The sequence below is a fragment of the Vanessa cardui genome, chromosome 20 (assembly GCF_905220365.1).
Source record: "Vanessa cardui chromosome 20, ilVanCard2.1, whole genome shotgun sequence".
NCBI lineage: Eukaryota > Metazoa > Arthropoda > Insecta > Lepidoptera > Nymphalidae > Vanessa > Vanessa cardui.
In genome coordinates, this window is record NC_061142.1 from 5,327,773 (window position 1) to 5,351,900 (window position 24,128).

At 36.6% G+C, this 24,128-nt stretch overlaps 1 protein-coding gene across 1 annotated transcript in view; it reads right to left on the reverse strand.

The window, feature by feature from the left end:
- LOC124538518 (Down syndrome cell adhesion molecule-like protein Dscam2) overlaps positions 1 to 24,128 on the reverse strand; it is a 113,626-nt gene that overhangs the window by 13,028 nt on the left and 76,470 nt on the right. Inside the window, exons 7-29 of the mRNA XM_047115604.1 lie at positions 23,526 to 23,597; positions 23,304 to 23,448; positions 22,610 to 22,785; positions 21,450 to 21,540; positions 21,218 to 21,368; positions 20,249 to 20,413; positions 18,295 to 18,430; positions 17,987 to 18,106; positions 17,686 to 17,850; positions 15,447 to 15,591; positions 14,718 to 14,866; positions 6,140 to 6,350; positions 5,609 to 5,804; positions 5,239 to 5,405; positions 5,073 to 5,155; positions 4,783 to 4,920; positions 4,007 to 4,207; positions 3,447 to 3,576; positions 3,186 to 3,370; positions 2,521 to 2,700; positions 2,085 to 2,273; positions 1,269 to 1,496; positions 676 to 884 (exon numbers count right to left, since the gene is read on the reverse strand). Coding sequence (XP_046971560.1) covers positions 676 to 884; positions 1,269 to 1,496; positions 2,085 to 2,273; positions 2,521 to 2,700; positions 3,186 to 3,370; positions 3,447 to 3,576; positions 4,007 to 4,207; positions 4,783 to 4,920; positions 5,073 to 5,155; positions 5,239 to 5,405; positions 5,609 to 5,804; positions 6,140 to 6,350; positions 14,718 to 14,866; positions 15,447 to 15,591; positions 17,686 to 17,850; positions 17,987 to 18,106; positions 18,295 to 18,430; positions 20,249 to 20,413; positions 21,218 to 21,368; positions 21,450 to 21,540; positions 22,610 to 22,785; positions 23,304 to 23,448; positions 23,526 to 23,597 — 3,632 coding nt within the window. The remainder of the gene's footprint in view (positions 1 to 675; positions 885 to 1,268; positions 1,497 to 2,084; positions 2,274 to 2,520; positions 2,701 to 3,185; positions 3,371 to 3,446; positions 3,577 to 4,006; positions 4,208 to 4,782; positions 4,921 to 5,072; positions 5,156 to 5,238; positions 5,406 to 5,608; positions 5,805 to 6,139; positions 6,351 to 14,717; positions 14,867 to 15,446; positions 15,592 to 17,685; positions 17,851 to 17,986; positions 18,107 to 18,294; positions 18,431 to 20,248; positions 20,414 to 21,217; positions 21,369 to 21,449; positions 21,541 to 22,609; positions 22,786 to 23,303; positions 23,449 to 23,525; positions 23,598 to 24,128) is intronic.

A 24,128-nucleotide genomic window follows, 5' to 3' on the forward strand; every position in this document is an offset into this window, starting at 1 on the left:
CCAATGGGAAGAAGAGAAAAGATAAATAAACAACTTTGACCTTGAATTGATATGTCATTTGCGTTCGACTAGTGAGGTGAAAATAATTGAATGAATGGGTAATTAATGCTAAAGAACGATATATTATTTTTTGATTTTAAAAGTAATTTTCCGTTTAAACAAAGTCAGGTCGTAATAAAAAACTTCAGAGAATTCCGAATATGTATCCGTGCACATGATACGAAAGATGAGAGACCAATGTCTTTCTTAACATTGTATTATTTTCAAAACTATAAAATTGCTATGCACAAAACTGATCTACATTTCGAGATAAGAGATTATTTTTAAGTAAAATAATTCTTTTAACATTTTTGGTAAAAATATTATTTTTATGTAAAAACCTTACTGTATAAAAATAACTTTTTTATCTATCGTTAGGTAACTTTTTACGTTTCTAATAAAATTGTTTTGAATGTTTCCTTTTGTCATTGGAATGGACTATAGAGTTGTTTATTTTGTAACTCGACAATTGTGTATGCACATTCTGTATTGGATTATTTTTCATTAAAATCTGCGGAACGCTGATATATATGTTTATCTGTTAGTTACGAAAACTAGCCATAATATTTAGTATATTATGGCTAGTTCTCGTTTGAATATCGTATTTTCTTATATGAAAGGGGAGGAAGGTCTTACCTCTCGGTGATGGTGCAAAGAGGTGAGGTCTGCGTCCCTCCAGACGAGTCCGGCGTCTGCTCGCCGCCACTGCAGACGCACGAGCCTCGCGGAGCAGCGCACGGCCCTGCGCGCGTCGAGTGCGAGCGCGCTGCTGTTGCTCCACACGGCCGCCTCCGCACCCTCTTCTCGATCACTCTCTGAATTTCCTCCGCCTTCCCACACTAGTACTGGACAATATTGATCGAATGATTTATTATATTGAAACAATATATTTGATGTGTAACATTTTCGCTCCCGATCTTCGTGTAAGAGGGAACCTATGAATTGCTCGACATTTAGTTTTGACCAATGAGTGGGCGCGGTATTAGGGTCGGCTGTCTGATGATACTAACACATATTTCAAGATGTTATATGTGAATCTTGCCTATTATTAAGGTGATATGTAGATTTGTATGTATGTTTAAATTATAATATTACGTATTATTCATTGAAGAGCGAAAAACAATAGTAGATCAAATAAAAGATTGTAATATTCTTCATTAAAAAACCTGAAATTTTTTGGTAAGCATTGTATGGATAAACTGTCAGTATCTTCCCTGATTGAATGTTACCTGGAGGTTTCGTCCTAACAAGTAGAGGTGCTGATGGTGGTGATGAGCCAGCTCTCGAATGCGCGACGGCCTTGACCGAATATGTTGCTCCACACGATAGCGCTCTCAGCACCACACTGGCTGCTTCTCCACCTGCTTCTATTTTACGTTCTTCTTCCCCTCGTGAGCTAGTGGGTTCCGCACCTTCACCGCTGTCGTCACGGACGCGAACCCAAAAGATCGTGAACCCTATTCCAAATTGAGAGGTTAGTTAGTTTCTAAAGCCACATAAGTTACTAAAACTCCTTTAGTTAATTCGACGTCTGAGTTGATATAATAATATGAATGTTACTATCGCTAGGTACATGTCATATCTATAAATTCAGTGAATCTGCTATAATATGTTTTCTGAAACTACTTTAACAATTTTTTAGGTCAGAATAATATCTGACTGAGATGGCCCAGTGGTTAGAACGCGTGCATCTTAACCGATGATTGCGGGTTCAAACCCAGGCAAGCACCACTATATACCTATATGTGCTTAATTGTGTTTATAATTCATCTCATGCTCGGCGGTGAAGGAAAACATCGTGAGGAAACCTGCATGTGTCTAATTTCATCGAAATTCTGTCACATGTGCATTCCACCAACCCGCATTGGAACAGCGTGGTGGAATATGTTCCAATCTCTCTCCTTAATGGAAGAGGAGGCCTTATCTCAGCAGTGGGAAATTTACAGGCTGTTACTTTACTTTACTTTACTTTTAATATCTGACCTACATATCTGACTAAACAGAGACACAGACATTCAAGGAATGTTTTCTTAAGTGATGCTTACCATGTGGCGGGGCGGCAGGGTGGTGTGTGGTGCGCCAGGCGAGGCGCGCCAGGGTGTGCGAGGCGCGCTCCAGTGCGAGCGCGGGCGCGGCGGGCGGCGCGGCGCACTCCACGCGGTACGTCACCTCCTCCGAGCCGAAGGAATTGCGCGCCGAGCACGTGTAGTTGCCGCTCGTCAGCGCGTCCACTTCTAATCCGAATGTCCATTTATAATTAAAAAAAATAAAAATCATCATAATTGTTTTTTATTATACTGATATCGTCGGAAGTTAAAAACAGGAAGACATCAAACATTTGTAAGAATTTCAATTTATTTTGTCTTTTCAAAATAGTCTCTTTATTTCATGAAAAAAAAAATTCATGGCAATCAGCTATATCATTTATAATATTTCTTGACTGGATGGGTATGAGTATGATCAGTAGGTCGCCACACTGACCATGTATAGCCAGATGTCCGTGCGGTGTGAGATGCGTCCGCGGGTCGTGTGTGACGGGCCGGTCTCCGCGCAGCCAGCGCGCGCGCGGCGCCGGCTCCCCGCGCCACGCGCACGCCAGACGCAGCGGCCGCCCGCACTGCACGCGCGCCCACACACCGAATGACAGTAGTCTCACTGCCGCTATGTACAACAAGATAGAAACAAGTTAGTTATTGTGAAGTTTTACTAAAATATTTGGAATTAAACTCCTGTTACCGATGTTGATACGGCTCGCTTAGTATATTTCGTTTCTGTGCAAAAGGTTATTATACAATTAATGAGTTTATGATCGATAGCACACCTTGGGAATGAAACGATCGCCTCCTGGCTATTTCATCTCATATTAAATTGTTTATATAATATATGAGACAAACAAAAAAAACCCGCTGAGTTTCTTTCGCCGGTTCTTCTCAGGTCAGGGTATTTTCTTTTCCGAACCGGTGGTACTGTTTCAATTGACCATCAATAAGAAAGTGTAATGCTTCTATATTGAATAAAGTTATTTCAGTTTGAGTTTGTTAACCATCTATTCTGTTTTGGCAGGAGCTATGTAAGATAGACAAGAAAAAATTTGGTAATATTAAGTAAAAACGTCACTCAAAGAAAATTGCATGAAGACACTTTACCTCTAGAGGTAGTTGTGGCAGGCTGAGGTGCAGATGGTTCTCCCTCCCCAGCCGCAGAATGTGCTGCAACCCACGCTTCGTATGTAGCGCTTTCTGACAAAGACCTTAGTTCCGTGAAACCGCCGAGACCGACGGCCATTTCAACATCTTCCGCTTGAACAGTGGTTGTTTGTGGAGGACGGTCCCTTCGAAATAAAATCTCATAAGTAAAAATACGCCAAACAAATTCGAAATATTATTTCAAGTGACTGAAGATTATACCTTCCCAGTTCACGATAGAAGACGGTGTAATACAAAATAGGTCCATTCGGCCGACCCGGAGGCAACCAGCTAACCGCCAAGGACGTAACGGATGTCGCGATCACTTTCACTGCAGCTGGTGGTCCTGGAGCTGCAAACAGTCTTCCAATTTAAATAAATAATTAAGACTTTTTTGGTCATGCCTTCTTCTATCACAACGATTGAAAATATGACCAATATGACCATTTAAGCCACAGATTTTTTATGGAATAAGTTGGCGGACGAGCATATGGGCCACCTGATGGTAAGTGGTCACCATCATCCATAGATAATGACGCTGTAAGAAATATTAACTATTCCTTGCATCGTCAATGCGCCACCAACCTTGGGAACTAAGATGCTATGTCCCTTGTGCCTGTAGTTCCACTGGCTCACTCACCCTTCAAACCGGAACACAACAATATTGCGTACTGTTGTTTAGCTGTAGAATATCTGATGAGTGGGTGTTACCAACCCAGGCACCTAGTAAAACCCACCACCACCAAGTATTTACATAAAACTCATATGCTATAACAGCTCACCATCCTGCTGCGTGGTACAGTGTATAGGATGAGCGGGCACGCCATCGCCAGCTGCGGTGTAGGCCAGCGCCTGCACGGTGTAGTTGCTGTGCGGCCGCAGCGCCAGCAGCAAGGTCTCCACGCCGGCCACGCGCTTCACCTCCGCGCCCGCCGCCGCGCCCCCGCCCCCGCCTCGCACCTCCCACTCCAGCCAGTCTGTCGCTGCCGACAAACAACTGTCTTCGCTCAGCCAGGAGGGTGTGAGGATCCAGTGTGTCTCAAACGATACAGTATATCAGGTAGAGATATACTGGTAATTATATCACTACATATAACCTATGTCATCCAAGTCAAACAATTGAGTTTTGATTCATTCGTCACGCCTTTGTTTGTTGTTAGAATAAAAGATAACATTTATTGATGCGCGTGTTTGAGGGTATATCTACTAAATATTCAAATATAAATAGTCAGCGTTTTGTATCCTCGTACGTTTTATCACAATTATCATTATTACCGCGTTTTTAGAACCAGTAAACAATTGAAATGTTTTATTTACCTAAAATATAACAATAAATTAACTTGTTTACGTGGCTAAAAATTTAAGTTAAAAATTGAATACGACTCATTTCACTAAATTAACTAATATTCGAGAACAATTTAATGAGCATCTAAAAACCAAAACAACTCAGAAGTGCCCATATTTTTACATATCATTGAAAAAACGCTGACGTCAGGATAAGAGAAACGAATTAAATAGTATTTAAATGGTTGGTTATATTTTACCATAATTTACTCACTATGCTCCGGACGATAAAGCAGCTTATATCCCAGGAGAGCACCGTGATGCGCATGCGCAGGGGGAGGAGACCATTCCACTTTGAGACTCTGAGGAGACACCGCGCGACACCGGACCGCTCGCGGGCCTTCCGATGGCACTATCCAAAAAAGCATTATATTTTCACATATGTGTATCATTGGATAATATTCACTGTCATTCATAAAGTGACGTCAGTTTTTTAATGGTATTTGTATTGTCTTGGAACTCTTGGAAAATTTTATGTCTACATAATATATATTTTTTCCTTACCACTCTCTTGAGTAAGGGTGTTAACAGGGGCTGTGGCTGGTCCAGCACCTGCACTATTGAACGCTCTGACGCTAACCGAATACCTAAAAGGGCAAAGAAAACTTCAACATTTCTTGGCGTATCAGTAAACATTACACTTTCAACTAAACATTTGTTACAAACTTACCTCGTAAAATGTTCGAGACTTTCAATAGTATACTTGGTGACATGTCCCCTAACTGTGGCAAATTCCATGCCAACACTAGCGCCGCCGGACAAGGTACCGTCAGCGGCGGGCCACCACCATACCGTGTATCCTAATAATTCCCCGTTCCATGCCGATGTTGGTGGTGCCTTGGATAAAAAAAAAACATTAAATTTTGCAAAGTTAGAAACAGCAACAAAATCTTCAACACACAAAATAACAAAAAAATGTATTTATGGTATTGATTTATTAAAACCTATTAAAATAACGGAGTTGATTATTAAGTAGATGGATTTAGTTTATAATTAAGATGGTTTTGCATTTAAGAGTAATAGGGTGCAAAGAATCCTACCTGCCACGCAAGTTCTATAGTGGAGGGGCGCGGGGCGGACGCACGCAGACTGACGGGCGCGCGTGCCGGCGGTTCGTGTGACGTCAGCGCGAGCAGAGCGCGCGTGTGTGCGGACGCGAACTGCGCCGTGACCGTGCGCGCGCGCACCAAGTACGCTGTCGCCGGCTCTAAGCCTGTTATCGTTGCGTCTTCCGTCCTACCACACAGAACACCGCTTTACTAACATTATTTTATATATCGTTTTTAAATTTTAAAATACTTAAAAATCACTAAGATAGTTTCAATTCGTTGGAATTTTAACGTGCTTAAAAGTAACATCAGCCTGCTTAAATATTCAGGGAAAGCGAGATCTAATTCGAGTAGATATCTGGGATACGAGTTGGCATCCCTCCAAACTATCTGAGGTTCACCGCGTAGTTCATTATTGGAGATTTCGAGCCATACATTCGATATCGCAGACTGTGTCTTGAATAACTTTAAGTAGGCGCTTTTAAAGTATTTAGATTACCTACAGATTTAATTAAAACTTACTCAGTGTAGGAGTCCATGGTGTGAGCGTTCACGGAGACGTTATGTGTGTCGGCGTCTCTCCAAGCGTCGGGATTAGTAGAGTCGTGCCTGCGATATTGCACCACGTAGCCCAGCACTGGGGAGTTCCCGTCGTAAGGTCTTCGCCATTGTAAACGGATCGATCGTGATGTAGTGTCTAGTACTCGAAAGTTGGCCGGTGGTTCCGGAGGTTCTATAGAATAGTTGAATTCAGTGTTATACGAGAATATATCTTTGAAACAAGCGAGGTATGCGACACATTACCGACTATAAATTTCTTACAGCTGGGATAAATTCTCATTTATTTTTGAGTTGAATGTTTTGTTATTATTTAAATCTTTTTTTCTTAATAGTACAATGCATAGAGGTTTTATATACACCATTTAATTAATAATTGAGTACATCAAGTAACACAACAGCTGAATAATAACACGTATAAACCCAAACCCTTAAATATCTACCTCGAACGATACTGACTCAATGTCAATTAATATATTTATATCAGACGGTGAAAAAACTTAATAGCTAAGGTTTTTACTCTATATAGAAAGAAAGAAAGAGAGAACACTTTTATTTGGGACAACATGACACTTGGTACAAAATAAAAAGTAAAAATAATAATAAAAAAAAATAATAATAATTAAGTACTAATAAATTATCATTTACACAAAAAAAAAAGAAATAAAATGAACAATAAAAAAAAGTAACGATACAAAAACAAATATAAAGAAAAAGAACAACTACAATATACGTGACGTGTCCCAAATAGGTATACCATTCAGCAATTCAAAGGTGTGGACACCTAATGCTGATTTTCAATGGTACCCTTTTTTTTTATATACCTACTGACGGGCGGTGACCCAATTAAAATACAAATACTAAAATTTAAAATAAAGACAATAGACATTACACATATAATTTATTTATAAGATAAATTGCATACATTAAATAATAATTTATTCATTCAATAAAACTACACGCAAATATATTTATATTTTGTATAAAGCAAAACCAGTTATGGAGAAATAGGATCACTGGGAATGTTATTACAATGCCACGTGCGCCGCGCGCCGGTGGTCGCGTGACGCGTGCATTTTAATTGTATTATAATTATAGTGAATTCAGTGGACACAAAAAGAGAAGTACTCGGTGGACGTAAGAGTTTAAGGTATAAATATATTACATATAATAATAAAGTATGTGAGCTTAAATTAAAAAATAACTAATGAGATACTTTCTTTGATTTCTAGACTACCCAACGATAAAATCAAATGATAAAACCTCATTATTAGCGGCAGTTTTCTCAGCATAACTAACGTATAGTAGTTGGAACAACACCATGCAAGCAGCGGAGCCAACCATTAAGGTAAGATAATATATAATTAATATTTATATACCTAGGTAAAGAAAATTAGATATTAATGTATGTTATATTTTAGTACTATATTAATATATAATCGAAGATCTATTTGGTTATTGAAAAAAAAATACAAGTAAAAAAAAAAAAATTAAAAAAAAATAAATAAAAATTACAAGGTAATTAAGCCGATGTCACGCCATAGTTATGTAACTCGAGAACGAAGCCATTTTTTTAAGATTATGTATATGTAATACTTATATATAACCAATATAAACATATATACATAGAAACACATACAACCATATATATAATTATACATATACACAAATACGAATATATATTTATTATTCCGATTCTAACTGTAGATTAAATAAATATTTTTTATTGTATTTAATATTAAATGTTTTTATGGTCTTTAGGATCCGAAGCGGAGGGGGGATGTTGTTCCAACACCTCGTTGCTGCGTACCGAAAACTGCCGCGGAATGCTGCCGTGCGGTGTGACGGCACATTCAGCATATAAGATGAAGCTCTCGTTTGGTAACTTCTATTACTTTCATTGGCCCAGCTCAGTTTATTATATAGATATATAGGCGTTTTATTTTTAATTACACCAAACAACAAGGTTGCAAAGTGCAGTTGCCTACGGTATTCCATCCTCGCTATTCGGGCGTTGTTGAGGTAAGGGGAAACATGTGCGCGAGGCGGTATTTTGAAACAGTACCTTATACATGCATTTTGTACCCGCTGTATAAGATTTTTGGTGCGTGTGAGTAATCTAGGCCCGATGACCGCATCAGCATAATTAAACTTCGAAAGCACTAAAGTGTCGCATAATTTTATACGCATATCTTTACTTAGCACGTCCCGGATCTGATATAAGACTTTTAGCCTGTAAAAGCAATTGCGAGCTGTATTTATAGTGTGCTTTTCGAATGTTAATTGCTCGTCGATCAACAAGCCCAAACTTCGTGCTTCCGTGACTCGGTCTATTCTTTCACCTTTGATATGCAAGAATGGATTTAGGTCATTAATTAAATTGACATGTTTTTTTGTCCCTAAAATTATATATTTGGTTTTTATCGGATTTAAAATGAGATTATGACAATCTGACCATTCTGAAATACGTTTAAGATCATCATTTAAATTTCGTATAGCCATATTTGCTTCTGAATTTTTGAAAGATAAGTATATTTGTATATCATCAGCATAAATATGATAATTACAATGTTTTATATTTTCAACTATATCCGCACAGTAAAGCGCAAAGATAATAGGCCCTAATATTGATCCTTGGGGGACGCCTCTGTGAACGGAACAACAATCAGAGAGAGCCCAACAATCCTCATTTATTACCTCTACAATTTGTTTACGATTTCCTAAATAACTAGAAAACCATTTAATTGAGTTACAGCTGAACCCGTAATATCTCAGTTTTGCTAAAAATAAAGTCCTATTTATTGTGTCAAAGGCACGCGAGAAATCTAACAAAACAAGAATCGTACCCTCACCCCTATCCTGTGCACATAACACATTGTCAATCACATCCAATAAGGCGGTAGTAGTGCTGTGATGTTTTCGAAACCCGGACTGTCTTGTGGGTAAGATATTGTGAGCCTCTAAGAATCCTGTTAACTGGTTACACACAATTCTCTCCAATATCTTTGAAATACAAGGTAATATGCTTATTGGTCGAAGATCCTTAAATTCACTAACGTTGTCTTTCTTGGGTATAGGTCTCACTAGAGCCGTCTGCCACAAGGTCGGAAATGTGTTGCTTGTAATAGATTTATTTATGACTGTAGTGATATGTGCCAGTGTAGTCGGTAAAGTCAGTAGGAGCATATCCAATGAGATACTGTCTATACCCATAGCATTTGACTTTAAAGAGTGTACCGTTTTTAAGACCTCAAATTCATCGACAGTAACCAACGTGAAAATAGCTGAGCCATATTTATGCATCTCATAATAATCGATTGTCGACGGAGAAACGTAGTTGCTACCAGGAATGTTCAAAAAATGGTTATTTATCGTATTCGGATCATTAAGTTCTTCTGGTATAATATTATTATGCCTTTGTTTTATGTTAACATGCTTTTTTAAGTGACTCCAAAGTATAATTGAGTTTTTGATATTTGAGTTTATATGGAAATTAAAATAAGCCGACTTCTCTCGATAAATTGCTTGAGTGACCTGCGAATTTAAGTCTTTATAATAATTTTTACTTGTTTCCGACCCAGATCTTTTTGCCTTAACGTGTGCCTCATTCCGACGATCCATCAATAACTTTATATTATACGTTATCCAGGGGTACTGATCTTCCTTAATATAAATCATTTTAATAGGCGCAACTAAGTCAAATACCCACAGCAAATTACTAGTGAACACGGCCACCATGTCGTTTATATCCTCGATATTCTTCACGCTCTGCCAGTTAATTAAATTAAGTGCTTCAGTAAGGTGTTCTGAATTAATATCTTTTAAAGGTCTAAACGCAATAGTTTTTGGTAAGATTTTATTTTTTTTAATAGTTATTGCGCAGGATATAAAGGCATGGCCACCGAATTCCGCTACGTGGTCTACTGTAATTTTACCAACCGGAGTATTTGAGCAAATAAGATCAATCATAGTCTCACTATTAGGTGTAAAATGTGTTGGTTCTGTGACATATTGTGTTAAGTCATGAGTTGAAAGGAACAAGTCCAATGCCTGCTTATGATGATCTCGAGTGCCAATATAATTAATATTAAAATCTCCTAATAAGTACAGATTATCATGATAGGGTAAGCTACCTATAGATTCTGTCAAGGCGTCAAAGAAAGTTGTAATATTTCCCCAGGGATGGCGGTATGCTGTGCCGACAATTATAGTTTTGCTATTTATTTTGATACTTACCCACATTTGTTCCACAAGGGGTGATATCGGATGTACAAGTGTACACGCAGATATACCGCGTTTGACGTAAAAACCGACACCGCCACCTCGTGAACGTATTTCTGCTGGCCGTGGTATGTGTCGCAACCGGTAGCCAGGCACAACAGAAGCTCTGCCCTCCTCTCCCGGACGCAACCATGTCTCGTTAATTGCTATAACATCTACCTCATGGCGCTCCATAAGCACTATAAACTCGTCGTGATGTGAGCCAAGCGAACCCGGGTTGAACAAACCCAATTTAAGATTTTTATAATTGATCATTTTTTATAGTAAGTAAAAAAAAAATATACAAAGAGATAAAAAATAAATGAGATGCACAAAATATGACCGTTTCATAAAATAATACTAAGCTGTATATAAAAAATGATGTATATACTTAGAGTTATTCAAATGAACGTAATAGTTAATGTGGAAATATATAAATAATTTTATATTAGTTTTATACAATATTAAATATTTTATCATACTGACCGGGGACACGTCATTGAGGGTTACAAATTGCGTTTCCAAATTACAATCATTTTGATCATTATCCAGCCTTAACAAAAGTATATAGTAAGAGTAGACAAAAATACTAAATATAAACATACCAATAAAGACAAATAAATTAATTTTACCTAGACTATAAACAAACAAGAACAATATTAGAAAATATTCGTAATATAAATAAACAACTCTTATAAAATTGGTTAACTGCCAAATTATTTTAAACCAAAAATCTTACTTATATCACATTCTGTCCGAATGCGTTGTACTGCCGTATCCGTCTCACGTCGCATATATATTCTGCCTTCTCGCGTCCATATGAAGCGCCAACCGTGTCGTTTGCCCTCCTCTCTCGCTTTATAAAACAACAGGCGATTAAAGCGAGTCAGATGCTCATTGATATAGACTCGGGAAGGATCGCCGTCAGTGACGCCTGATGTGTCGGTGCCGCGTCGTACCCGCGCCGCCTTTATGATAGCGTCGCGCAGAGACCGCCGCGCCAATCGCACGATCACTGGTCGCGGACGCTGACGCTCCTCACTCGACACTAGTGCGCGATGCGGGCCGGCTCGCTCCGCGCTCACAATATCGCAGGAGTCGAGAGCCAGGCCTAATTTCTTCGTGACCGCTAGAGTCAGATGGACAGCATTCTCACCACTCCGTTCCGGCAAACCCGTTATTTGGATGTCATTTATTAGCGCCTTTTGTTCACGATCGTTGATGTCTGATTTTAATTGCGCAATGACATTATTTAAATTTTGATCGACAGACCCCGAGTTTTTTTCTTCCAAAGAAGTCAAACGCTCCTCTACGTTGTCGACCCTTTTATTAAATTCGGCCATATTGTCGTTCATTCTCGTCAACTCAACCCTGAACGAAGTTATCTCTCGCGTGACCGACATAAGCTCTAACCGCAGAAGCCTCATTTCCTCAGCCAAGCATACCGCTGAGTTCTTCTCCTCATTATCAGCCGAACTAGCATCTGTAAATATATCACCCATAGAAGGCGACTCAGTATTTACGACAGACTTGTTCTTATTTTCCGTTCTGCGGCACCCTGGGCACGTCCAGCGCGCGGGGAGGCGGGAGTCGGGGCTAACGTTGACGCACAATCGATGGAATACCGAATTACACTTATTGCACTTTGCGCCATCTGTAGTTGATAAGAACTTGCCGCATTGATTACATTTGTTGGCCATTGTGCGTTTAATGTAGTACGTAGCTTTTCCAACAGGTGTCACTAAATAATATTTTTGTATAAAGTTTATTAGGGGAATGTAATATTGTAATAATTATGTATAAGGGATAATATATTTCACTATAGTCGGTATAGAGTAATCACAAATACACCAAACCACTAGATTGTACGTTTAATCGAAAGAAGTATACGTTGAATTGTTTTCTTTGTAAGTGGGTAGGTATATACGCATCAGCTGATCCAAACAGCTGATTAACTTTGCACAAAATTCACTGATATTAAAACTTATCAATGTATTTATTACACTTACAGTATGTTTACACACTTAATGTTTTAATAAAGGTTTGTTTTATCAATTTCACTGTGTTTTACTATTTTTGTTTCTATAAAATGTACGAACACACTTGTCACCGCTAAACGTCAAGTAGGTAAGTACTATGAATATAGAACACGATGTCTATGTAACCGTTAGTAAAAAGAGAAATTTAGATCATAATGTTTTATCAATAACCTATTCAAATTGGAGGAGGACTAAACACAAACAAACGTTATATTTAAATAGGCCCATCAAACAGCTCTTGAATAACATATGAGTACTTATTTATAATACAACATTTTTTTAATTAATTTTATAGGTGGATAAAGGTCGTTGAACTTGCCCGAAAAATTATTGGACGTTATCACTAAATATCTCAGCTCAGAACTCACACCCTTTTATTTCAGAAAAAATTGTCATAGATCGGTTCAGCACAAAGTCTCATCCAACTCTGATTTTATATATCCTCTCGTATCATATCGATGGAATTGTATCGGAATCGTTAAACATATTAAAAAGGATAATCTTTAAAAAGAAATACGATGGTAAACTTAGTAATGGTATTCTTAATATTTAAATGTAAATGAAAAAAATTGGTATGGATATCCAATGAAAGAAAGCTATAATAACGAACTGAGATAAAATTAAAATTTTGGATTTTGATTACGTAATTCCAATCATATTTCGCTTTTGAACCAGTTATATATGATGAAATATATGCAAGTTAAGTATTTCCGGTAACGATTACTGATAAAAAAGAAAAATCAATGAAACTCAAATGAAGCTATTTCACGTACATCAACACCAGAACTACTTATATCCCCTTTAATTTTACTTCCAAAGTTCCGATAACAACTTGGACAAAAAACAAAAGGAATTTTTTCGAAATTCCTCCTTGAATAATATTATTCAAGATTTCGATCTTGTTCATTTGTCTTTACTTCTATGACGCAAGGAGGCTAAGCGATGAATATGATAATAAAAATAATAATGTACCATAAAACACAAACTAAAAACTCTTTCGAATGGTGTAATTAAAGTTAAAAAAGGCTTAACTATATTTTAGTGGTTTACACGGTAAATAAGCTGGAGTAAGCTGTTATACGCTTTGCTTGTTTACATGAGCACTTCAAGCACCGCTCGCTCTGAGGAGTGAAAATACTGCCCAGAGACGCCCAACAACTTTCGTCGAGTTTATTAGTTTAATACGGTGGTTGAAAGGGGTTATGAAGTATCTCTGAACTTGTTTTATAGATTTTGATCAAATTATTATTAAGAAAAACCATTACACTAACAATTGAGATATATGCTGACTGCAAGGTATGTAGATCATCGCAGCCACAGAATTTTATCCAATGGAGTTTCAAAGATGAACTATAAACACAAAAGCACCTTGGTTTTTGCTCAGATTCAGCCCGTAAAATTCAGTCAAGACTTCCTATCCACAGGGCCATCTCGCCTCATTATTGTGATGATAATATATTTTAACGAAATACCTTTATTTTTACGCCTGACCTCCAGTAATAGTAAGGGGCAATAAAAGTCACAATAACCGTAAAGAATCGGGTGAGTGCGTGCCGGACACTCAATTTAGGGTCTGAGATAGATTTATTTTTCCAGTTGTTCGCTTATTTTCAACGATTGTACCAGTATCGTATATAGTACCACAATAAACATATAACATATAGTTTTAAATAGCGTCAATATCGTAATAGTTAACAAACCGCTTAGCGATGTAAATAGTCGAAGGTTTGATCCTGACTTATTGCGCTTTTGTCGTCCCCAGACTTAACACAAGCTTAAAGCTTAATTAAAGTGGTAAATAAGAATATTAGTAATTCCTTAAAATTTGGTATTGCAGTACATTTCTTTAAATTATGTTACATATATGTTTTTATATTTCTGATTCTATTTTTTTTACAAATTTTATATAATTAAATTTTTGTCGTAAATATTGGCTGCACAAAATCGTTGGTATATATATGTATTGCAATAAGTATTTTTTAAGCTTAGCTCGGTAATTTAACTGAATATGCAGTGGTGAAGAATAATTGTGTTTGTGTGCAATTAAGTTTAGTGGTAGTAATAATATGGGTGTAGTCAAATGTGTAATCAAAATAAATTTAATTACAAAAATTATTAAACGGAAATCTCTCTGAGTTTCTTATTAATATGGGGTACGGAATAATTTAATTATTTCGTTTAATTTATTCGTTAACATTATGAAGTATATTGTAAAAGGAATTAATCTGGCAACATTCACTAACCTTGTACTCCGAGGTGTACAAAGTGGTCCGACCTGCCGTAGGGGTTGGACGCCTGACACCGATAAACACCAGAATCCCTCCTATCGGCCCTCTCAATTACCAGCTCACTGCGCAGTCCCTCCGCGCTGCGAGTCTCTGATATACTCATCCTATTATTAACAATTTCGTTTTAATTAAATTTGTTTCATACATAAAGATTTCTTACATTTATAAAATTGTTATGGACACTAAAATTCTTCTTATTGAAATTTAATGGCTGCAACTCCCTTGTTTCTGTAAACTGGCTCACTTATCGTTCTAATCAGAACACAACAATATTTGTTGCTATATGGCGATAGAAGGCATGTGACGAATGGGTCTTACCTACTCATTGTAATTTACGACCAAGTAAAACCATTTTGTATATATCGGTGTCATTTTTATATTACATAAAAATGAGGAGAGCACTTGGAGAGGCCTATGTCCCGCCGTGGACAAAAACGGGCTGATGATGATGATGATGATGATGAAAACCATAGAATTAAAAATATTTTTTTCATAAAAGTGAATTCATATTCAATTTCTGTCAATGAATACAAATATAATAATTGTTAAAGGTTGATAAGGTTTATTTAAATAAAGATGCAGATAACGTCAATTCTTCTTATAATTATATATATTGTGCCAGAAGTCAACAACGTTTTTTTACTTGAATCGCAACAGTAAAAACTTATAGCTGTAATAAAATACCTGTAATCAGAATTCGGCAACGCTCTCCCCGAATGGCTCCATGTCATAGATAGAGGATTGTCGCCTCTCGCGACGCAAGCCAAGCGCACGGTGTCACCCAGTTTCGCTGTTACGTTCACTGATGGTGTTTCGAATCGCGCTGGTTCTATACGTTAACCAAAAAATTATAGAACTTAAAATTTCATGTTTATTAATATTATAAATATGAAAGTAACTTTGTCTGTCTCTCTGTCACTCTTTCACGACTAAGCCGATGAAACGAATTTGATGAAATTTGGTAAGAAGCAAACTTGAACTCCAGGAAAGGACTATGCTACATATTTGCCAACACGTAACAACCAACACCCTAAAACGCGAGTAATGTCGCGAGCGACTTCTAGTTCAATATATTTATAAAAGGAAGTCATATTTTACGTCGATTATTCTGCTATTCTAAATATGTATACGAAATATGAAGGCTAATGTTGTTTTCACTGCCCTGAAAAGTGTATGCAAAATTTTATGACGATTGTTTTCAATTAAGACGGGAAAGCATAACAAAGAAATAAACTCTCATTGACATAAACAATTTTTCAAATGATCTATTAACATTGGTCAATGTAGTGCTATATTCCTATGTAATCAAAGTATTGACAGTCGACTGAACATCACATAATCTATTGCTAAAGCTTTGACAGATCTCATGGCTCTATTGTTGAAATTGGTTAATACGTTTTAGCCCTAGGCAGAAACAAACAGGATAGATGCAAACACTAGCTTTACAGTAGTCGTATTGATAAGGTTATCGTCTCGTCAGCTCAGCTAGAACAGATTCGTCAGCAATAAATTCACTGGAATGATATTTTTACTCATAAAAATTGTAGCAGTTTTATGACTATGAAGGATACTATACTATTTCAAAGAAGGCCAGCCAACTGCACAGGACATATAATAGTGCACAAATGTCAAACACAGGTACAATCCCTTATTCTTAACTCATAATGCCAAACCGATACGATCGGAGAGAATCGCATTTATAGCCTGGAGTCTGGAAGTGGAAAAAAAACTCTCATGTATTAGAAACATGTAAAGCCGATGATCCTGCTTCAGAAATCTCTCCGATCGTATTATCATTACGAATTTTGTGAGAGAAATATCTAATAATTTTTTTAAGACCCGATCTGGGGTTTGAACCCAGAACTTCAGGTCTTATATCAAGCCATAAAAACGAGAAGACGAAGCATATGACTATTGGCAATAATGTATACAAAAAATGAGGAGACCTTTGTTTTATAAAGCCTAACTGACAAACCTACGAAATCAATATACAACAACAACAGCCTGTAAATTCCCACTGCTGGGCTAAAAGCCTCCTCTCCGTTTGAGGAGAAGGTTTGGAAGGAAGGAACATATTCCACCACGCTGTTCCAATGCGGGTTGGTGGAATACACATGTGGCAGAATTTCTATGAAATTTGTCACATGCAGGTTTCCTCACGATGTTTTCCTTCACCACTGAGCACGAGATGAATTATAAAGACAAATTAAGCACATGAAACAGCGGTGCTTGCCTGGGTTTGAACCCGCAATCATCGGTTAAGATGCACGCGTTTTAACCACTGGGCCATCTCGACTCCTATCAATATACATATCAACACATTTCGGAGTTGGTTTTAATATGTATATGTATATATCATTGAGGAGCGGGAACTTTATGTTTTTTATACATAAAAAGAAGAGAACTGACTTAGAGTCGAGGGTTGTTTGTAAGTTAAAGAACATTCATACAGAGAAAAAGTATTCTGCAGTGAAAGGACTTTAAAACATTTTTTGTTGTAACGAGGTAAATCTTTAACGTACATACAAAGTCAGGCGGATTCGCTTGTTTATCGATATAAGATAAGGATAAAGCGATATCTCGATAGTATCGCTACGAACATAAAATGTAAAGGGCTCGACGATGCGGTCTTGTGGTTTTATGAATACAATCTTCGACTTTTAGGTTCTCGTAAAAATATAGGCCAAATAAAACGTAGCAATAATCGTAGTATGCAGATGGAAGACATATCCCAAAACATATTAAACATTTTCATTACTCGGTAAATAAAAAGCGAGGAAGAAACTCGCCGGAATACGGCTAAGAGTCGGGATTAAGTGTCACAAATCGCTTGCGCCATTATGTTTCCATTTAGTACATTAACGCAAACGCAGATATGAAAAGAGGGTTACAATTTTTTATAGTAAATGCATTTAATACTTACCGTTAACGTGTATCGTTAGAGTTTTAGACAGGGCCGGTGCTACGCCATTTTCTGCCCTACAGCGGTATTTCCCTGAATGATCCGCGCGGGCCGACTCGAGCCTCAACGAGCCATTACCGAGCACTACCGGATCAGATACTCCACCCAAAGCCGTCTCTGTACTACCTTATAATTGAAGATAAATGTTTCTGGATACTTTAAAATTTTTATACATTTTAACTAAAAAATATTGTTTACATTTAAAAATTCGTGTATTTTTTCGGAGTAAAAATAAATTGCATATCGAATATAATATTCTTACCAGTAAACTTTGTCCAATATATCGCCGGTGATGGATGACCCCTAGCTTCGCAGCTGACTGTTAGCGATCCATTCAACAGAACAGCGCCATCCAATGGCTCTATTTGCCAATACGGAGGAACTGTTGAAAAAGAAACACAAATTTAGGAATTCTTATTGACATAGAAACAAAGCCAGAAGCAATTTTCTTAATTTAAAAATTAAATCGTAAAAATATTTAGGAATAGATTTATCGCTTATAATATTTAACGTTGATGAAATTTTTGAAGAAAATAACTAAAACATGATTTCGAATTTTTTTATTCTTACCTTTAATCGCTAGCTCAGCAGACATGTTAGCCTTCCCAGCGGTGTTAGTGACAACGCAAGTGTAGACGCCGCTGTGTGCTGCGGTCAGACTCTTGAACAGGAGCATGCTGTAGAACTCAGCGCCGCGCTCGTCCACCTTTTTTTTATTATATACTAAATAGTATCCATTATTACATACACATATTTTAACGACCTTATGTCGAATATTCAAATCTTCCTTCCTCCTCCAGATTTTTGTTAAGATTTTAATTGTGTCTACGATAGTTATCCATAAACAATTACGGAAATTTCCACATCTAACTATTAACATGTCAGAAATTCTAATAAATCAGATCGTTAAGAGTGGGTTATAAAGCAAAATTATGTATCATTGACTTGATTTCGCGTGGGCAAAACTAGTTCAAAGTAAACAATGAAATATTGTACTCCAAATAATCAAGGGTTGACTTTGATGTGTAATGTAAAATATAAAAAGTATCTCGATAAGATAAACTCACAAAGAAACTTCTAACCTTTATACTATTATTCTAGCCCGCTACGGACTTCGCACGGGTGCAATGTTGATACTAAATAGGTATACTACAGAATTTTTCTTGATTATTTATTATTTTGTACATGTATTATATACAAAAACCTCTCGAATAATTCTATCTATTAAAAGAAGAATCTTTTTCAATATCTGTTTTCCTCTGCCTTAAGGTTGCCTGGAAGAGATCGCTGTTTTAGCGATAAGGCCGCCTCTTGTACATCTTTCATCTAACCGTGTATATGTGTTTTTTTTTACTGGTGTACAATAAAGAGTATTTTGATTTGATTTGATTTGAAGCATACATAGGGACAGACAGTAAGGGACTTTTTTATACTACGAAATGATTTTTAGTTTATGGTTCAGGTTATTGAAAAATAACCTAATACTAGATACTTAATTATAACATATGAACATACAAAATATAGGCATGACTTTAGCGAGTTTTTCTTAATTCGACGAGAAATGGGACCAGTTGAGTTTCAATCGTAAGACCTTATTTTTAAAAAATAACTTGTAATACAGCGAATTTAATAGTTCGTTTTTAATCGTAAGACACATTCTTAAACTACTCGCACCTTTATGGTAGAATATTTAGCCACTATTGCAACGGATACACGGAAAAACCACAAGTATACAAGTGGATAGCTTCATCTAACATACTATATATACTTAGAGGAATTTAAAACAGTGTTCCCCTTTGAAGACTTTGCGGTTAATTGTACCTACGAGTATGCTGTACTCGCAGGTATGGTTAGTATGGGTATATAGCATCGTTTATGGCGTACGCTGTAATTTAGACATTTAAACAATTAATTATAATATATTTAATTGTTGTCAAAAACAATTTTAGCTTTGACGTTGTTACGCTGTGAGCTGTAATTTTATCCGCATACTCGAATACAACATCATGATTTTAACAAACAAAAACCCTTTCTAATTACGTGAAGTAATATCCTAATTTTAATTACTCATTGAACTAGAAATTATTCATGATGATTAGCAATTAATAAGCTGCTCAAAAAGTTACCCTAGGATATTAAATGAAAAAATATCTGGTAAAAATTATAGATAATTTTTCACGCTACTAAATTGCTACATATCAGATAATATCTTATCTGATATGTAGCAATTTAGTAGCGTGGTCACGGGCCTACCCGTGACCACGAACATACTATAACATAATATACGCGATTTAAATCTGTTAAAACTAGTTTTATTTCAATGTGTAATAATCGCGAAAATCTAAGACAACATTACGTTTACGCCTTATCTAGCTGTAGCTAACTTAGTAATTATGCCAAGGAAGCAACAAGGAAGTGCTGAGTTAAATTGACTTAACACACATTAGAAGTTTTGGAGTTGTTTACATCGTGACTCCAGCTTCAGTCAAAATATGTTTTGGGGACTAACGGAAATATGACTCACCTGAAGCACGCTAGATATAGGCATCTGATCCTTGAGCCAAGAGAAGTAGACAGGCATGTCTCCGGAGGTGACGGTGCAGGTCAGTTGTGATCGGTCGCCGGCTCGAAGTCCGGGCGGGAACACGATGGGCGACAGGACTGGCGGTGACACGACGTTGATTTGCACCTACAGTCAATAGTTAGTGAACAATTTTCTACTTCACAGCCCATGACCGATAGCCCATTTTACACAATTTTATTTTTCCGCGCAGTTCATCTCACTTGGAAATTGAAAATGAAATCTAATCATAGATTGGGTTTCATTTTGCAATTCATGAAGACAGAAAAATTCTTATACAACTCAAAAGTTATTCCATCATCCATCTCAATGAGCTGTACAAATGTATTCACCGAAAAAGGTTTCCAAGAGGGACACACAATGATAGAAAAAGTCATATACGACGATATTAATAATTCTTACACATGTGAAATCATATCAAATGTATATAAAACGAAAACCCAGTCTTACATAGACTATAAAAATATATATCCATTGTAATATTTCATATAAGTCATGATATTCGGCAATCGAAAACCTTGCCCGTCTTTAAACATCGCTTGAAAAACTATCCATATGCCAAGAATGTATGTAGGTATGAAATAATATGTAGTTTATAATTATGTATATATTTTGATAAGTAATATATATTATATTATTAAATGTGTATTATTTGGATGTAATTGTATGTAGTTTATTATTATACTGTAATATTAGTATACTTAAATTGTAATTATTATTTCCTCTTTCTATCTCCACTTACCTGTTCTCGTCTCAAGCTCCTATCACCAAAGGTTGTCTGTGAGAGATCGCTTTAAGCGATAAGACCGCCTTTGCGCACCATTAGTTGTTCTTTTTTGTTTCTTTATTACCCATTAACTGTGGTGGAATGTGTTGTGCAATAAAGTATTTAAAAAAAAAAATAAGTCGTACCTCTCTCCTGGCTAATTCTCCTCCAGGAGTCAGAACGGAACAGATCCAACCACCTCTGTCTCGCGTGCGATCGACGTTCGTTATAGTAAGTTGTCCTTCAGATTGTTGGTACCTTGGATCGTTTGCTACTCCGCCTTCCCACTTTACTGAACTTCATGAACGAAACAAAGTTCCATAAGTTTTATAAAAATAAACAAAAGTATTATAAAACCAGTATAATATTTAAGCTTACTCAATTGGGAATCCATAATAGGGACACCAAATTGTGACGTCAGATCCAGCGACTGCCTTTACTGGATTCATGGCGCGGATATATGGAGGACCTATGTCATATAATCGATATTAATAAATATTAAAATATGACTAAATCATCTGATCTTACATAAGGTTACATGCATGCCAAAAATCCTAACATCGTCATCGCACTCTAAATTACTGGGTAATGTGATGTGCAATTACACTAGTTCACTCATAATTTAAATTGTATTATAATATAGGTAGTTAATGTCTAACAGAGGAGCAGTATCTCATCCAGAGTGTCTTGATCATAATTTTAATACGGCATATTGTTATTTACAAGGAAGATGGGGAAGATTCTGGTGTCATCTTCTCCATGTCATCTTTGCGCGCCTAACAAACAAAGAAAACCGGGACAGTTCCCCAACTAATATTAATACCTGCAATATAATTTCTTTCAGTTCTTAAAAGTAAAATATTACAAATATGACGATTCGATGAAAATACATTTAAAAAACGGACACTAGCAACACTGTTAGTATTTTTTATGGTATTGGTGGCAAACGGGCTCGAAGCACTTGTTGGAATATAACTACCACCGACCACTGACATCTGCAACCAATTGAAGATGCGTTGCCGACCTTAGAATGCAGTAGGCAATTTTTGGAAGGTTCTCAAATTGTATCGGTTCGGAAAAAATGTGAGGTTAAGCTGGTTCAACGGAGTGAGTGTGAGAGACAGAAAATGCCTTAGAAATATCGTTGTTGTGAATTATCGGACGTTTTTTTTATTGTATAGTATGGCGGACGAGCATATAGGCCACCTGATGGTAAGTGGTCACCATCACCCATAGACAATGACGGTGTAAGAAAAATTGACTATTCCTTACATCGTCAATGTGCCACCGACCTTGGGAACTAGGATGTTATGCCTGTAGTTACACTGGCTCACTCACCCTTCAAACCGGAACACAACAATACTGAGTACTGTTATTTGGCGGTAGAATAACTGATGAGTGGGTGGTACCTAGCCAGACGGGCTTGCACAAAGCCCTACCACCAAGAACGTCTAGGTGGTACGAGTGGAAATTAAAATTTTGACGAGATCTCCAAAGATGAAATTCAGCCAAATAAAATACAAGTAATAATTACTTACCGTAGACATTGAGCCGAGCCGCGTGTGCGATTGAGCCGTGGTTGTTAGTAGCCCGACATTCATACCGTCCGCCGTGCTCAACCCGGGCACTGTTTAGTGATAGCGTCGACAGTATGTAATTGTTACTTGACCCTATACTGCTTGGTCCGGTTTCCCGTCCTTCCGTTATTATTGCCCTGATCAAAATACAAATTATTAAAAATATATGTTTTACCTTTATTAAAAAAAAATGACAAATGGTGTTTTGATAAAAAAATAATTAAAATCTATATTTTATTACATAATAAAATTTGGGTGTCTGTTTGTAATATTAAAATAATAATACCAAAATAGTATTTTTTTTTTGTCTGTCTGACTGTTTGTCTCTGGAACCGATTTGGACGAGACTGACAGATAGCTGGTAAAATAAGGAGTTACTTTGATTACAACAATCACATTTTTCCTCATTTATATATAACACATGTGTGTGCGCAAATACAGTTGCAATCCATATTGCCTGACTCTCATCGTCCGATGGGACTACAAACTCGATATATTTGAAAAGGATTCAGGCACATCTAACAGTTTTATGTGATTTCCAAGGCACATATAATCTTAAGTAGATGTAATGCAGGACTCGGGATATGCGACTTTATATCTAGCCACTAGACCAATTAGAGCATTCAATTTGTTAATATTATATAATAATTATTACCCATGATGCGACGGTATCGGTTGACCGTCCAACGACCACCGAAACCGAGGTGGTGGTTCACCAACAGCCGAACATTTTAACGCTACTTGAGCGCCTGGCTGTACCGCTTGCTCAATAAACGTGTACACGAGTTCCGGTCGAGAATCTAGAAAAAATAACAAAAAAATATATCAAATGGGAAAACGTTCTCAAAGCGTTAAATAATAAATAAAATTCTCTTACCAGAGGATCGTTTAAGGCGTTTTCGTTTGATGCGAACGCTGTTGGTTTTCTTCACTAATGAGCACCATATAACTGGAATATATGTATTAAGAAAATACAATTTTCTCGTGTAGATATATCGAATAAGTATTTGTGATAAGCTCGCAATTTAAAAGTATTATGATGCATCATATCATATTATTATGTAGAGTTTTGTATTGTATATTATATACATATGTAGGTATCGTTAGATTATAATCTATCTCCCGAGATTTTAAGCTGTTGAAAGATTGTGAACGGTGATCTAAATAAAAATGGCACGAATATGATTTCAATAGCTTAGAATATTATTTATTTATATTTCGATTACAGTTTTAATGATTTAATTAATTTAAATACAAAGAAATCTTCGCAGGTAAGTTTTTTTCCAGGTACTATTTAATTTGGCAAAAAATAAGTGCAACACTTCTATTTTAAATAAAAGTATTTCATTTAATTTTGTATATTATAATGTATTGATAAATATAAGTAGTAGTTTGGGGTGGACGACAGTTTTTCGTTTAGACTTTTACGTTCAGACTTTCGACGGTTTACTATCTCGGTAGATAAATTATAAACTACCAG